The sequence below is a fragment of the Oncorhynchus mykiss genome, chromosome 24 (assembly GCF_057628025.1).
Source record: "Oncorhynchus mykiss isolate SJ-2025 chromosome 24, ASM5762802v1, whole genome shotgun sequence".
Taxonomy (NCBI): domain Eukaryota; kingdom Metazoa; phylum Chordata; class Actinopteri; order Salmoniformes; family Salmonidae; genus Oncorhynchus; species Oncorhynchus mykiss.
In genome coordinates, this window is record NC_143045.1 from 46,521,743 (window position 1) to 46,536,037 (window position 14,295).

The 14,295-nt window shown below is 40.6% G+C and overlaps 1 protein-coding gene across 1 annotated transcript in view; it reads right to left on the minus strand.

The window, feature by feature from the left end:
* Window positions 1-14,295, minus strand: part of cntn5 (contactin 5) — a 559,219-nt gene that overhangs the window by 106,484 nt on the left and 438,440 nt on the right. Inside the window, exons 13-14 of the mRNA XM_090219183.1 lie at window positions 12,741-12,868; window positions 10,977-11,152 (exon numbers count right to left, since the gene is read on the minus strand). Coding sequence (XP_090075309.1) covers window positions 10,977-11,152; window positions 12,741-12,868 — 304 coding nt within the window. The remainder of the gene's footprint in view (window positions 1-10,976; window positions 11,153-12,740; window positions 12,869-14,295) is intronic.

The window sequence follows — 14,295 nt, forward strand, 5'->3', positions numbered from 1 at the left end:
CCCTCTCCTTGTTTGGGTTGTGTTCGGCGGTCGACGTCACCGGCCTTCTAGCCATCACTGATCCATTTTTCATTTTCCATTGGTTTTGTCTTGTCTTCCTTCACACCTGGTTCCAATCCCATCAATTACATGTTGTGTATTTAACACTCTCTTTCCCCTCATGTCCTTGTCGGAGATTGTTTGATTGTATGTAATGTGTATGTATTATGTTGGTGTGCGACAGGTTTTGTTCCCACTTATGTTATTTTCTACATTTTGGTTTTTGGAGTTTTATCAGCATTTATTAAACAACTCTGTTTATTCCAAGTTTGTTCTCCTGTGCCTGACTTCCCTGACACCAACACGCACACCTTACAAGTGCGCTCCTTAGTGTGGATAGTTTTCACACCAGTCCAAAGAAACCGAAGGGTGGAAACCCGCCAGTTTGGAAAAACCGCTCCGAACCAATTTGGTGTAAAATACCAGTTAAAGAAAAGTTCTCCTGCAACAGGTTTATCAAATTAAGGTCCTACATCTGTAAGGAACCCTGAATCTCACCTTTAGTTTCAGTACCGAACATGGCAGAAATGGAAGTACCAACTTTCATTACAGGCAGTTTCTAATTAAGGGAAAGGGAAATGTAGAGTAAGTATCTGGAATCATCAAATGTGTTTTAGTTTATTTTCCTGTCTTCTACATACAGCACATGCTGTTTAGTTTCATTATCACTCCATTTGATTACCCAGAGACGAATCAAGGGTTAATAAATTAGCCAACCCCATCTGACTGCCAGCTTTTAAAACTTAGCCATCCCAATTACTGAGCTCAATGAGTCCTTCATAGCTCAGCAATGATAAGTGAAGATGGTATAAAATTAACAATATTAAAGGCATAAGCCTGAAGGAAGAGGCAGAGAGGCAGATCAGTCTGAAATGTGCTAGTGAGGTGTGAGTTGCTGCTGTATGGGAGCCAATGGCATTAGGAACGGAAGGAGAACAGGGAGATTCATCCCCATTAGGAACGAAAGGAGAACAGGGAGATTCATCCCCATTAGGAACAGAAGGAGAACAGGGAGATTCATCCCCATTAGGAACAGAAGGAGAACAGGGAGATTCATCCCCATTAGGGAGAGAAGGAGAACAGGGAGATTCATCCCCTTTAGGAACAGAAGGAGAACAGGGAGATTCATCCCCATTAGGAACGGAAGGAGAACAGGGAGATTCATCCCCATTAGGAACAGAAGGAGAACAGGGAGATTCATCCCCATTAGGAACAGAAGGATAACAGGGAGAATAATTCCCATTAGGAACAGAAGGAGAACAGGGAGATTCATCCCCATTAGGAACAGAAGGAGAACAGGGAGATTCATCCCCATTAGGAACGGAAGGAGAACAGGGAGATTCATCCCCATTAGGAACAGAAGGAGAACAGGGAGATTCATCCCCATTAGGAACAGAAGGAGAACAGGGAGAATAATTCCCATTAGGAACAGAAGGAGAACAGGGAGATTCATCCCCATTAGGAACAGAAGGAGAACAGGGAGATTCATCCCCATTAGGAACAGAAGGAGAACAGGGAGATTCATCCCCATTAGGAACAGAAGGAGAACAGGGAGAATAATTCCCATTAGGACTGGAAGGTGAACAGGGAGATTCATCCCCATTAGGACTGGAAGGTGAACAGGGAGATTCATCCCCATTAGGACAGGGATGAGAACAGGGAGAATCATCCCATTAGGACAGGGATGATGATAACAGGGATGATTTCTTTGAGTGGGAGTTACACCTAATGCCATATGGGGTGTGTTTGTGTGTGTCTCTGCTCACAAGTGTGCATACATGTGATGTGTGTGTGGGATCATGAGTGTGTGCGTGCTTGTGCATTTGTGAGTTTGTGTGTCTGTCTGTGTGTTTCGCCTGGCACCGCCTGGGTACTGTATCCTCCCCCTGTACCCTCCCTCTTAATCAATACTTGAAGACTGTGTTAACCTTTTCATTTCCCTGCCAAGGTCATTTAAGCCATCAGCCCTTCCTACTCCATCCTTGGCAAAGGGAGAATGACACTTTCTAACCAAGAACATATAACGGCTCATATAATCTTCAATTGCATCTTGGTCTGGTCAGCAGGTAGGAAGCATTTTTCATGTGACCAGTCAACCTTGGTCTGGTCAGCAGGTAGGAAGCGCTGGGCTGTTTGAACATGAGAGTATCACCTACTGTGTGTGTTTGTGTGTGTGTGTGTCACCTCTGTGTTGTAGATGTGTATCATTCCTGTGTTGTAGATAGCTATAAAATATGTGGTAGATACCTATCACCTGTGTTGTAGATACCTATCACCTGTGTTGTAGATACCGATCACCTGTGTGGTAGATACCTATCACCAGTGTGGTAGATACCTATCACCTGTGTTGTAGATACCTATCACCTGTGTTGTAGATACCGATCACCTGTGTGGTAGATACCTATCACCTGTGTTGTAGATACCTATCACCTGTGTTGTAGATACCTATCACCTGTGTTGTAGATACCGATCACCAGTGTGGTAGATACCTATCACCTGTGTTGTAGATACCTATCACCTGTGTTGTAGATACCTATCACCTGTGTTGTAGATACCTATCACCTGTGTTGTAGATACCGATCACCTGTGTGGTAGATACCTATCACCAGTGTGGTAGATACCTATCACCTGTGTGGTAGATACCTATCACCTGTGTTGTAGATACCGATCACCTGTGTGGTAGATACCTATCACCTGTGTTGTAGATACCTATCACCTGTGTTGTAGATACCTATCAACTGTGTGGTAGATGTGTACTATCCCCTGTGTTGTAGATACCTATCACCTGTGTTGTAGATACCGATCACCTGTGTGGTAGATGTGTACTATCCCTTGTGTTGTAGATACCTATCAACTGTGTGGTAGATACCTATCACCTGTGTTGTAGATACCTATCACCTGTGTTGTAGATGTGTACTATCCCCTGTGTTGTAGATACCTATCACCTGTGTGGTAGATGTGTACTATCCCCTGTGTTGTAGATACCTATCACCAGTGCTGTAGATGTGTACTATCCCCTGTGTTGTAGATACCTATCAACTGTGTGGTAGATACCTATCACCTGTGTTGTAGATACCTATCACCTGTGTTGTAGATGTGTACTATCCCCTGTGTTGTAGATACCTATCACCTGTGTGGTAGATGTGTATTATCCCTGTGTTGTAGATACCTATCACATGTGTTGTAGATGTGTATTATCCCCTGTGTTGTAGATGTGTATTATCCCCTGTGCTGTAGATACCTATCATCCCTGTGTTGTAGGTGTGTATTATCGCTGTGTTGTAGATGTGTATTATCCCTGTGTTGTAGGTGTGTATTATCGCTGTGTTGTAGATGTGTATTATCCCTGTGTTGTAGGTGTGTATTATCCCCTGTGTTGTAGATGTGTATTATCCCCTGTGTTGTAGGTGTGTATTATCCCTGTGTTGTAGATGTGTATTATCCCCTGTGCTGTAGATACCTATCATCCCTGTGTTGTAGGTGTGTATTATCGCTGTGTTGTAGATGTGTATTATCCCTGTGTTGTAGGTGTGTATTATCCCCTCTGTTGTAGTTGTTTATTATCCCCTCTGTTGTAGTTGTTTATTATCCCCTATGTTGTAGATGTGTATTATCCCTGTGTTGTAGATACCTACCATCCCTGTGTTGCAGGTGTGTGTTATCCCCTGTGTTGTAGGTGTGTATTATCCCCTGTGTTGTAGATGTGTATTATCCCCTGTGTTGTAGGTGTGTATTATCCCCTGTGTTGTAGGTGTGTATTATCCCCTGTGTTGTAGATGTGTATTATCCCCTGTGTTGTAGGTGTGTATTATCCCCTGTGTTGTAGATGTGTATTATCCCCTGTGTTGTAGGTGTGTATTATCCCTGTGTTGTAGGTGTGTATTATCCCCTGTGCTGTAGATACCTATCATCCCTGTGTTGTAGGTGTGTATTATCGCTGTGTTGTAGATGTGTAATATCCCTGTGTTGTAGGTGTGTATTATCCCCTCTGTTGTAGTTGTTTATTATCCCCTATGTTGTAGATGTGTATTATCCCTGTGTTGTAGATACCTACCATCCCTGTGTTGCAGGTGTGTGTTATCCCCTGTGTTGTAGGTGTGTATTATCCCCTGTGTTGTAGATGTGTATTATCCCCTGTGTTGTAGATGTGTATTATCGTTGTGTTGTAGGTGTGTATTATCCCGTGTTGTAGGTGTGTATTATCCGCTGTGTTGTATATGTGTATTATCCCCTGTGTTGTAGATGTGTATTATCCCCTGTGTTGTAGATGTGTTTTGTCCCCAGTGTTGTAGATGTGTATTATCGTTGTGTTGTAGGTGTGTATTATCCCCTGTGTTGTAGATACCTATCAACCCTGTGTTGTACATGAGTATTATCCCTGTGTTGCAGATGTGTATCATCCCCAGTGTTGTAGATGTGTATTATCCCCAGTGTTATAGATGTGTATTATCCTCTGTGTTGTAGATGAGTATTATCCCCTGTGTTGTAGATACCTATCATCCCTGTGTTGTAGATGTGTATTATCCCCAGTGTTGCAGATGTGTATCATCCCCAGTGTTGTAGATGTGTATTATCCCCAGTGTTATAGATGTGTATTATCCTCTGTGTTGTAGATGAGTATTATCCCCTGTGTTGTAGATACCTATCATCCCTGTGTTGTAAATGTGTATTATCCCCTGTGTTGTAGATGAGTATTATCCCCTGTGTTGTAGGTGTGTATTATCCCCTGTGTTGCAGATACCTATCATCCCTGTGTTGTATGTGTGTATTATCCCCTGTGTTGTAGATGTGTATTATCCCTGTGTTGTAGATGAGTATTATCCCCTGTGTTGTAGATACCTATCATCCCTGTGTTGTAGATGTGTATTATCCCCTGTGTTGTAGATGTGTATTATCCCTGTGTTGTAGATGTGTATTATCCCCTGTGTTGAAGTTGTGTATTATCCCCTGTGTTGTAGATGTGTATTATCCCCTGTGTTGTAGATGTGTATTATCCCCTGTGTTGTAGATATGTATTATCCCTGTGTTGTAGATGTGTATTATCCCCTGTGTTGTAGATGTGTATTATCCCTGTGTTGTAGATGTGTATTATCCCTGTGTTGTAGGTGTGTATTATCCCCTGTGTTGTAGATGTGTATTATCCCCTGTGTTGTAGGTGTGTATTATCCCTTGTGTTGTAGATGAGTATTATCCCCCGTGTTGTAGATGTGTATTATCCCCTGTGTTGTAGATGTGTATTATCCCCTGTGTTGTAGATGTGTATTATCCCTGTGTTGTAGATGAGTATTATCCCCTGTGTTGTAGGTGTGTATTATCCCCTGTGTTGCAGATACCTATCATCCCTGTGTTGTATGTGTGTATTATCCCCTGTGTTGTAGATGTGTATTATCCCTGTGTTGTAGATGAGTATTATCCCCTGTGTTGTAGATACCTATCATCCCTGTGTTGTAGATGTGTATTATCCCCTGTGTTGTAGATGTGTATTATCCCTGTGTTGTAGATGTGTATTATCCCCTGTGTTGTAGTTGTGTATTATCCCCTGTGTTGTAGATGTGTATTATCCCCTGTGTTGTAGATGTGTATTATCCCCTGTGTTGTAGATATGTATTATCCCTGTGTTGTAGATGTGTATTATCCCCTGTGTTGTAGATGTGTATTATCCCTGTGTTGTAGATGTGTATTATCCCCTGTGTTGTAGATGTGTATTATCCCTGTGTTGTAGGTGTGTATTATCCCCTGTGTTGTAGATGTGTATTATCCCCTGTGTTGTAGGTGTGTATTATCCCTTGTGTTGTAGATGAGTATTATCCCCTGTGTTGTAGATACCTATCATCCCTGTGTTGTATGTGTGTATTACCCCCTGTGTTGTAGATGTGTATTATCCCTGTGTTGTAGGTGTGTATTATCCCCTGTGTTGTAGATGTGTATTATGTCTGTGTTGTAGATGTGTATTATCCCGTGTTGTAGATGTGTATTATCCCCCGTGTTGTAGATGTGTATTATCCCCTGTGTTGTAGATGTGTATTATCCCCTGTGTTGTAGTTGCGTATTATCACCTGTGTTGTAGTTGTGTATTATCCCCTGTGTTGTAGATGTGTATTATCCCCTGTGTTGTAGTTGCGTATTATCCCCTGTGTTGTAGTTGTGTATTATCCCCTGTGTTGTAGATGTGTATTATCCCCCGTGTTGTAGATGTGTATTATCCCCTGTGTTGTAGATGTGTATTATCCCCCGTGTTGTAGATGTGTATTATCCCCTGTGTTGTAGATGTGTATTATCCCCTGTGTTGTACATACCTATCATCCCTGTGTTTTAGGTGTGTATTATCCCCTGTGTTGTAGATGTGTATTATCCCCTGTGTTGTAGATGTGTATTATCCCTGTGTTGTAGATGTGTATTATCCCCTGTGTTGTACATACCTATCATCCCTGTGTTTTAGGTGTGTATTATCCCCTGTGTTGTAGATGTGTATTATCCCCTGTGTTGTAGATGTGTATCACTGTGTCTCTGTAGACGTTATTAAAATGAACTGTGTGATTCACTCTGTCTCTATGTAGACGTTGATACACTTGATAGTGTAATTATCTGCATCTCTGTGTCTCTGTCACTGTGTATACGTTGATAAACATGATTGAGAGATTCACTGTCTTTTTGTCTCTGTGTAGAAGTTGATACACTTGATTGTGTGATGTACTGCATCTTTAATCATGGTGACATCAGGGATTATGTGACCTTGACATTAATTGATCCTAATTCAACAAGTCTTTGGTGCACTGAGCCGTGCCTAAACTCAGTAACTATAAACCCTCCCCCTCAAACCTACCAAATGCCTGGGTAAATTGTAATTCTTAAGAAAATGGATTTTAGGCATATGGCTCTGCATATGGCACTTCTAGTATAGGAAAATACAGGTTAGATCATCCAACAAACTGCTTTAGTCAATATGATCTACACTTCTACTAAATGTTTATCCATTACACAGAAACAATGGGGTCTTTCATTCTACTTTATTTATCCAGGTTTGTCCATTTATCCTCACTGAAATACATCTTCCTTACAGGAGAGACTACGTGTTTTTTTCATGACAATTAGAAATGAGAAAAATCGAAATCATAGACAATTTAGGTGTAACTACCTACTGTATTGAGGTATAAAAGCCAACTGTATTGAGGTATACCGACCTACTGTTTTGAGGTATAAAGGTCTACTGTATTGTGGTATAAAAGCCAACTGTATTGAGGTATATTGGCCTACTGTATTGAGGTATAACGGCCTACTGTATTGAGGTCTAACGACCTATTGTATTGTGGTATAACATCCTACTATATTGAGGTATATTGGCCTACTGTATTGAGGTATAATGACTTACTGTATTGAGTTATTACGACCTACTGAATTGAGGTATAACGACCTACTGTATTGAGGTATACCGATCGACTGTAATGAGGGATAACAGCCTACTGTGTTGATGTATAATATCCTACAGTATTGAGGTATATTGGCCTACTGTATTGAGGTATAACGACCTACTGTATTGAGGTATAACGACATACTGTATTGAGGTATAACTATCTGGTGTATTGAGGTATAACGGCCTACTGTATTGAGTATTGAGGTATAACAGCCTAATGTATTGAGGTATATTGTCCTACTGTATTGAGGTAAAACTATCTTGTGTATTGAGGTATAATGGCCTAATGTATTGAGTTATAACGGCCTACTGTATTGAGGTATAACGACCTACAGTATGGAGGTATAACGACCCACTGTATTGTGATATAACGGCCTATTGTATTGCGGTAAAATGTTCTATTGTATTGAGCTATAAGACGACAATATTCAGGTATAACAGCTACTGTATTGAGGTATAACGACCTACTGTGTTGAGGTATAATGGCCAACTGTATTGAGGTATACAGTACCCCTTGATTTATTTCACATTTTGTTACGTTACAACCTTAATCTAAAATGGATTAAATAAAAAAAATCCTCAGCAGTCTAAACACAATACGCCATAATGATAAAGTGAAAACAGGTTTTTGAAATGAAATAATAATAAAAAACAGATACCTTATTTACGTAAGTATTCAGACCCTTTGCCATGAGACTCAATTGAGCTCAGGTGCCTCCTGTTTCCATTGATAATCCCTAAAATGTTGCTACAACCTGATTGGCGTCCAACGGTTTGACACACCCTGTCATTAATGTAAAGGAAAGGAGATCTCGGTCTCAAAACCAAGGAATGTTCTTTATTAACATACTTTTTCATGCCAAAACTCTAACACGTTCTAAAGCAAATACTGGAACAATATTTCTAACATAAGAACGAGGGATGGTCAGAGATGATCTGTAGAAAATTAATGTTATATTGTTTTTTATTTTGTGATGTCATTAACATGTTTATAAAGGAAATACTGTAACTTAAAGTATTTACTCTACATGTATGAAGTCTCCATCCTTAACGTTGTATGTGAAAAAGTATAAGTATTTTTGTTAAGATGTGATTTTAGGAGGTATAAGAGAATCTATCTCCTAGAAACTGAGCATAGTAAGTAGCCATGCCCCAAGTGAGGTCAGAGAGCGTGTCAGACTGACGGAACTGTCCCCTTCGGCCAGAGTGCTTAAAAGGATTGATAACAGAAATTCACATTAGACCAGAAAAGCGTGGAGGAGGTAGCTACGTGTTTGAAATGGTTGGAACTGTGAACCTCAACACAAGGTGAAGAAAATAAACTCACCTCCCAGACTAGACCAGAAGATCGCCAGGCTGCAGCTGCACATGTAAAGTGATTCAAACTCTGACTAACAACACGATTTGGAGAGAGAAGAAAACTCCCCTCTTGAACAAAGACTGGAAGGGCTGATAAGCTGTCCTGAGTCAAATATCTACAAAAGCAAACTCTTCAAACCATCCTATTACTCTTGTCAAATCCCCGTAGTACACTCATCACCCCACTGGATCATCGGCTGGCTGGCCTATCTTCAAATAAGCAGCTTCAGGAGCAAATGGAACATTTTTGTTATTAAACTGCACCGTTTGGAAACAGTTTTCGCTCTCCTGCGTCTGACTTCTCTGCCGCCAGTACGCACCCCTTACAGTCTCTCTCTCTCTCTCCCCTCTCTCCCCTCTCTCTCTCTCTCTCTCCCCTCTCTCTCTCTCTCTATCTCTCTCTCTCTCTCTCTCTCTCTCCCTCTCCCTCTCCCTCCATATTTTTCGTAACAAGCCGCCATATGTTTTCAGTCCGCATGGGACCTTTTTACCATTAAGTGTTTATTCTGTGTTATTACTTAGTTAGCTAGCAAATAAATAATTAAAGCAATTAGTGTAGTACTGAATCATAAGTAAGGCTTGTGTTTTTACAAATGCAGGAAGTTACGACTGTTCAGAATGATGATATGATAAGATGTTATGATTTAATACCTTTGGAGTTTAATTAATACCATTGGAGTTTAATTTAGAAGATGGTAACTCTTTAAACAACCACTCTCGTGGTGCTCCAAATTCCTAATGAGTTAATTGTTTCATTATTCATTTAATCGGGTAACAATTAAACATAGTCAGTGGATTAAATAAATAAGGGGTCATCAGATTAATGAAAGTCACGTCACGACACAGTGCATGTCAGAGCAAAAACCAAGCCATAAGGGCGAAGGAATTGTCGAGAGCTCCAAGACAGAATTGTGTTGAGGCACAGATCTGGGGAAGGGTTCCAAAAAAGTTCTGCAGCATTGAAGGTCCCCAAGAACACAGAGGCCTCCATCATTCTTAAATGAAATAAGTTTTGAACCACCAAGACTATTCCTAGAGCTGGCCGCCCCGCCAAACTGAGCAATCGGGGGAAAAGGGCCTTGGACAAGGAGGTGACCAAGAACCCGATGGTCACTCTGAATGCCAAAAGTCACGTCTGGAGGAAACCTGGCACCATCCCAACAGAGAAGCATGGTGTTGGCAATCAGGCTGTGGGGATGTTTTTCAGCGGCAGGGACTGTGAGACTAGTCAGGATCAAGGCAAAGATGAACAGAGCAAAGTTCAGAGAGATCCTTGATGAAAACCTGCTCGAGAGCACTCAGGACCTCAGACTGGACTCAGGACCTCAGACTAAGGACCTCAGACTTAAGTTATAACTAGCTACTGTATTGAGTTATAACTAGCTAGTGTATTGAGTTAAAACTAGCTACTTTATTGAGTTATAACTAGCTACTTTATTGAGTTAAAACTAGCTACTGTATTGAGTTATAACTAGCTACTTTATTGAGTTATAACTAGCTACTGTACTGAGTCATAACTAGCTACTTTATTGAGTTATAACTATTTACTGTATTGAGTTATAACTAGCGACTGTATTAAGTTATAACTAGCTACTGTATTAAGTTATAACTAGCTACTGTATTAAGTTATAACTAGCTACTGTATTGAGTTGTAACTAGCTACTGTATTGAGTTGTAACTAGCTACTGTATTAAGTTATAACTAGCTACTGTATTAAGTTATAACTAGCTACTGTATTGAGTTGTAACTAGCTACTGTATTGAGTTATAACTAGCTACTGTATTAAGTTATAACTAGCTACTTTATTGAGTTATAACTAGCTACTGTATTGAGTTGTAACTAGCTACTGTATTGAGTTGTAACTAGCTACTGTATTAAGTTATAACTAGCTACTGTATTAAGTTATAACTAGCTACTTTATTGAGTTATAACTAGCTACTGTATTGAGTTGTAACTAGCTACTGTATTGAGTTGTAACTAGCTACTGTATTAAGTTATAACTAGCTACTGTATTAAGTTATAACTAGCTACTGTATTGAGTTGTAACTAGCTACTGTATTGAGTTATAACTAGCTACTGTATTAAGTTGTAACTAGCTACTGTATTGAATTATTACTAGCTACTGTATTAAGTTATAACTAGCTACTTTATTGAGTTCGCTACTTACTCTTTGGATGTATTCAAAATGTCCACCCTCCTGTTGGAAGTTGAGGGGCTGCTGGTTGAGGAGCCACTGGAAGGCCACTTCCAGAGACGGGTCATGTGACACCTTACAGCTGAGCACCACGCTCTCCCCCACCGTCACCTCCACTTTGCACGGGCTCAATTCCACACGCATGGCCTCTGAAAGCACAGCAATGCTATATCTTATCACTGTCATCACAGTACTGCTACATCTGATCACAACACCTCTGAACAGGACACAACACTGCTGCACTGTTAGGTTATAACGCTAACGCTGATATAGACTCAGTGATCATCACATGCTAATACTGCTGCACTGTTAGGTTATAACACTAACGCTGATATAGACTCAGTCATCTTCACATGCTAATACTGCTGCACTGTTAGGATATAACACTAACCTAGACTAGGTCTCTTCACATGCTAATACTGCTGCACTGTTAGGATATAACACTAACCTAGACTAGGTCTCTTCACATGCTAATACTGCTGCACTGTTAGGATATAACACTAACCTAGACTAGGTCTCTTCACATGCTAATACTGCTGCACTGTTAGGATATAACACTAACCTAGACTAGGTCTCTTCACATGCTAATACTGCTGCACTGTTAGGATATAACACTAACCTAGACTAGGTCTCTTCACATGCTAATACTGCTGCACTGTTAGGATATAACACTAACCTAGACTAGGTCTCTTCACATGCTAATACTGCTGCACTGTTAGGATATAACACTAACCTAGACTAGGTCTCTTCACATGCTAATACTGCTGCACTGTTAGGTTATAACGCTAACGCTGATAGAGACTCAGTCATCTTCACATGCTAATACTGCTGCACTGTTAGGATATAACACTAACCTAGACTAGGTCTCTTCACATGCTAATACTGCTACACTGTTAGGATATAACACTAACCTAGACTAGGTCTCTTCACATGCTAATACTGCTGCACTGTTAGGATATAACACTAACCTAGACTCTGTCCTGTTCAAGTGATAACGCTGGGTATTGTCAACTCGTCTGACTATTAGTGTCATACCATCTATGGTGTGTCTATGGTTTATAATACAAGACAAAGATAGTCAGAGATAACCACTAACTCTAGCCCATTACATTGCCATCTTAGGACCCACCATAGCTGACGCTAGACTGGTCACAGATCTGGATGTGCTGACCTGAGACAATTCTGACTATCTGTGTTATTTTATACATTTTTTAGCAGACACTCTTATCCAGAGCTACTTACAGTAGTGAGAGCATCAGTTTTCATTCTGGTCCCCCAGGGGAATCACAATGCTCTACCAGCTGAGCTACATGGGACTATGCCTTGTAGGCCTATGGCTAGAGTGGCATGGCAACAATAATCCAGAGAAATTGACAAAAGCATATTTGGCATCTGAAGTGTCATTATCAAAACAAATCCTGAACACTAAACCCTAATGCAGGTCAAGCACTCTACACCCAGGGTCTCTTTAGATCTCAGCTGTGAATGCTGCATTACATTACAGGCCCTTTTACGCTGTCAAATAGTGTTCCCTTGTGAAATTATTCTTGAATGTGAAAACCCTTTTGCTTCACGGTCGAGCGAACAGAAAGTCCGTTCCTTCTCCCCCTCTCTCTCACCTCCGCTCCGCCCCGGCACTCAGGCAAAGGTGGCGGAAACGACATTGGGGAACTGTTTACTGGTGGGTGACCAGCATTAATTTGGCAGAAAAATAAAGCCCCCCTGGGCATCACTTACCTTTTACCCGGAGCATGGCCGTCATCTCAGCCGAACCAAACTGATTCTCAGCTCGACATACATAGTCCCCCTCGTCAGAGCGACTGGAGTTGATGATCCTCAGAGTGTTATTTCGTAATAACATTATCCTGTCAGAGAAAATATAGAACAAAGGCAATACAAATCAATACAGGTATGGAAAGAAAACAGCTTCATGCAGGTTTAGTAGCTTGTATTATTCATGAAAATCATATGAAGTTGCTGGAAGAGGGAAGATCAGAAAGTCAAAGAGCAGCATATGTAGGTGTTTTAGAACGTCCCTTTGGGCATATTAAACATTTCCTATACTGTATGTTCTATCTAGGTCCGACAAAATGATTGTACTGATTTCCAAGGGCCAGTTGTGCAGATAGAGCATGACCTTTCCGTGGGCTCTATGTATGTAGTATATGTATGTAGTATATGCATGTACTGTATATGTATGTAGTATATGTATGTACTGTATGTATGTACGTAAGTACTGTTCATATGTGCTGTATATGTACGCTAAATTGCGTTTCAATCGGTGACGTCACTTGCTCGGAGACCTTGAAGTAGTGGTTCCCCTTGCTCTGCAAGGGCCGCGGCTTTTTTGGAGCGATGGGTAACGATGCTCCGTGGGTGACTGTTGTTGATGTGTGCAGAGGGTTCACGCCCGGGTATGGGTTTAAAGTTATACTGTTACATATGGTATGTATGTACTGTACATATGTACTGTGTATATGTACTGTATTTATGACTGTATATGTACTGTATACTTTTGAATGTGTACTTTTGAGAAATGAACAAGTATGGCTGTTCAGAACGAGGGTCGAGTCTAGTGTACTGATGTGTTTGGGGCATACGACCTAGCGCTCGCTTCACTTCATTTTTTCAGCTGTTGAACATGGTTTATTCAATCTTAAATTTGATAGATTATTTAAGGTATAAATACCTAAAGTTATATTAGGAAAGTTGTTTGAAATGTTTGGACCAAGATTACAGGTAACTTATTAGATAATGTGTAGTCATGTTGGGCGAATTGGAACCGGTGTTTTTCTGAATTAAACGCCAAATAAATGGACATTTTGGAGATATAACGACGGAATTAATCTAACAAAAGGACCCTTTGTGATGGTTATGGGACATATTGGAGTGCTAACAGGAGAAGATCTTAAAAGGAAAGGTATGAATTATATCGTTATTTCTAAGTTTTGTGTCGCGCCTGGCGGGTTGAAATATGATTGTCATGTGTTTGTTTGATGGGGTGTTATCATCAGATAATAGCATGGTTTGCTTTCGCCGTAAAGCCTTTTTGAAATCTGGGATGGTGGCTGAAGTTAAGAGGTTAAGGTGTATTTTAGTGTATTACACTTGTGATTGTATGACAGTTAAATATATCTAATCATTTATTTTGAATTTCGCGGTCTGCATTTTCACCGGATGTTGTCGAAACGTTTCGCCAGTGGAACCCCTAGCCGTAAATTACTATTGTAGCTGAAACCGGCAGATTTTTCATGGAATATCTGCAAAGGCGTACAGAGGCCCATTATCAGCA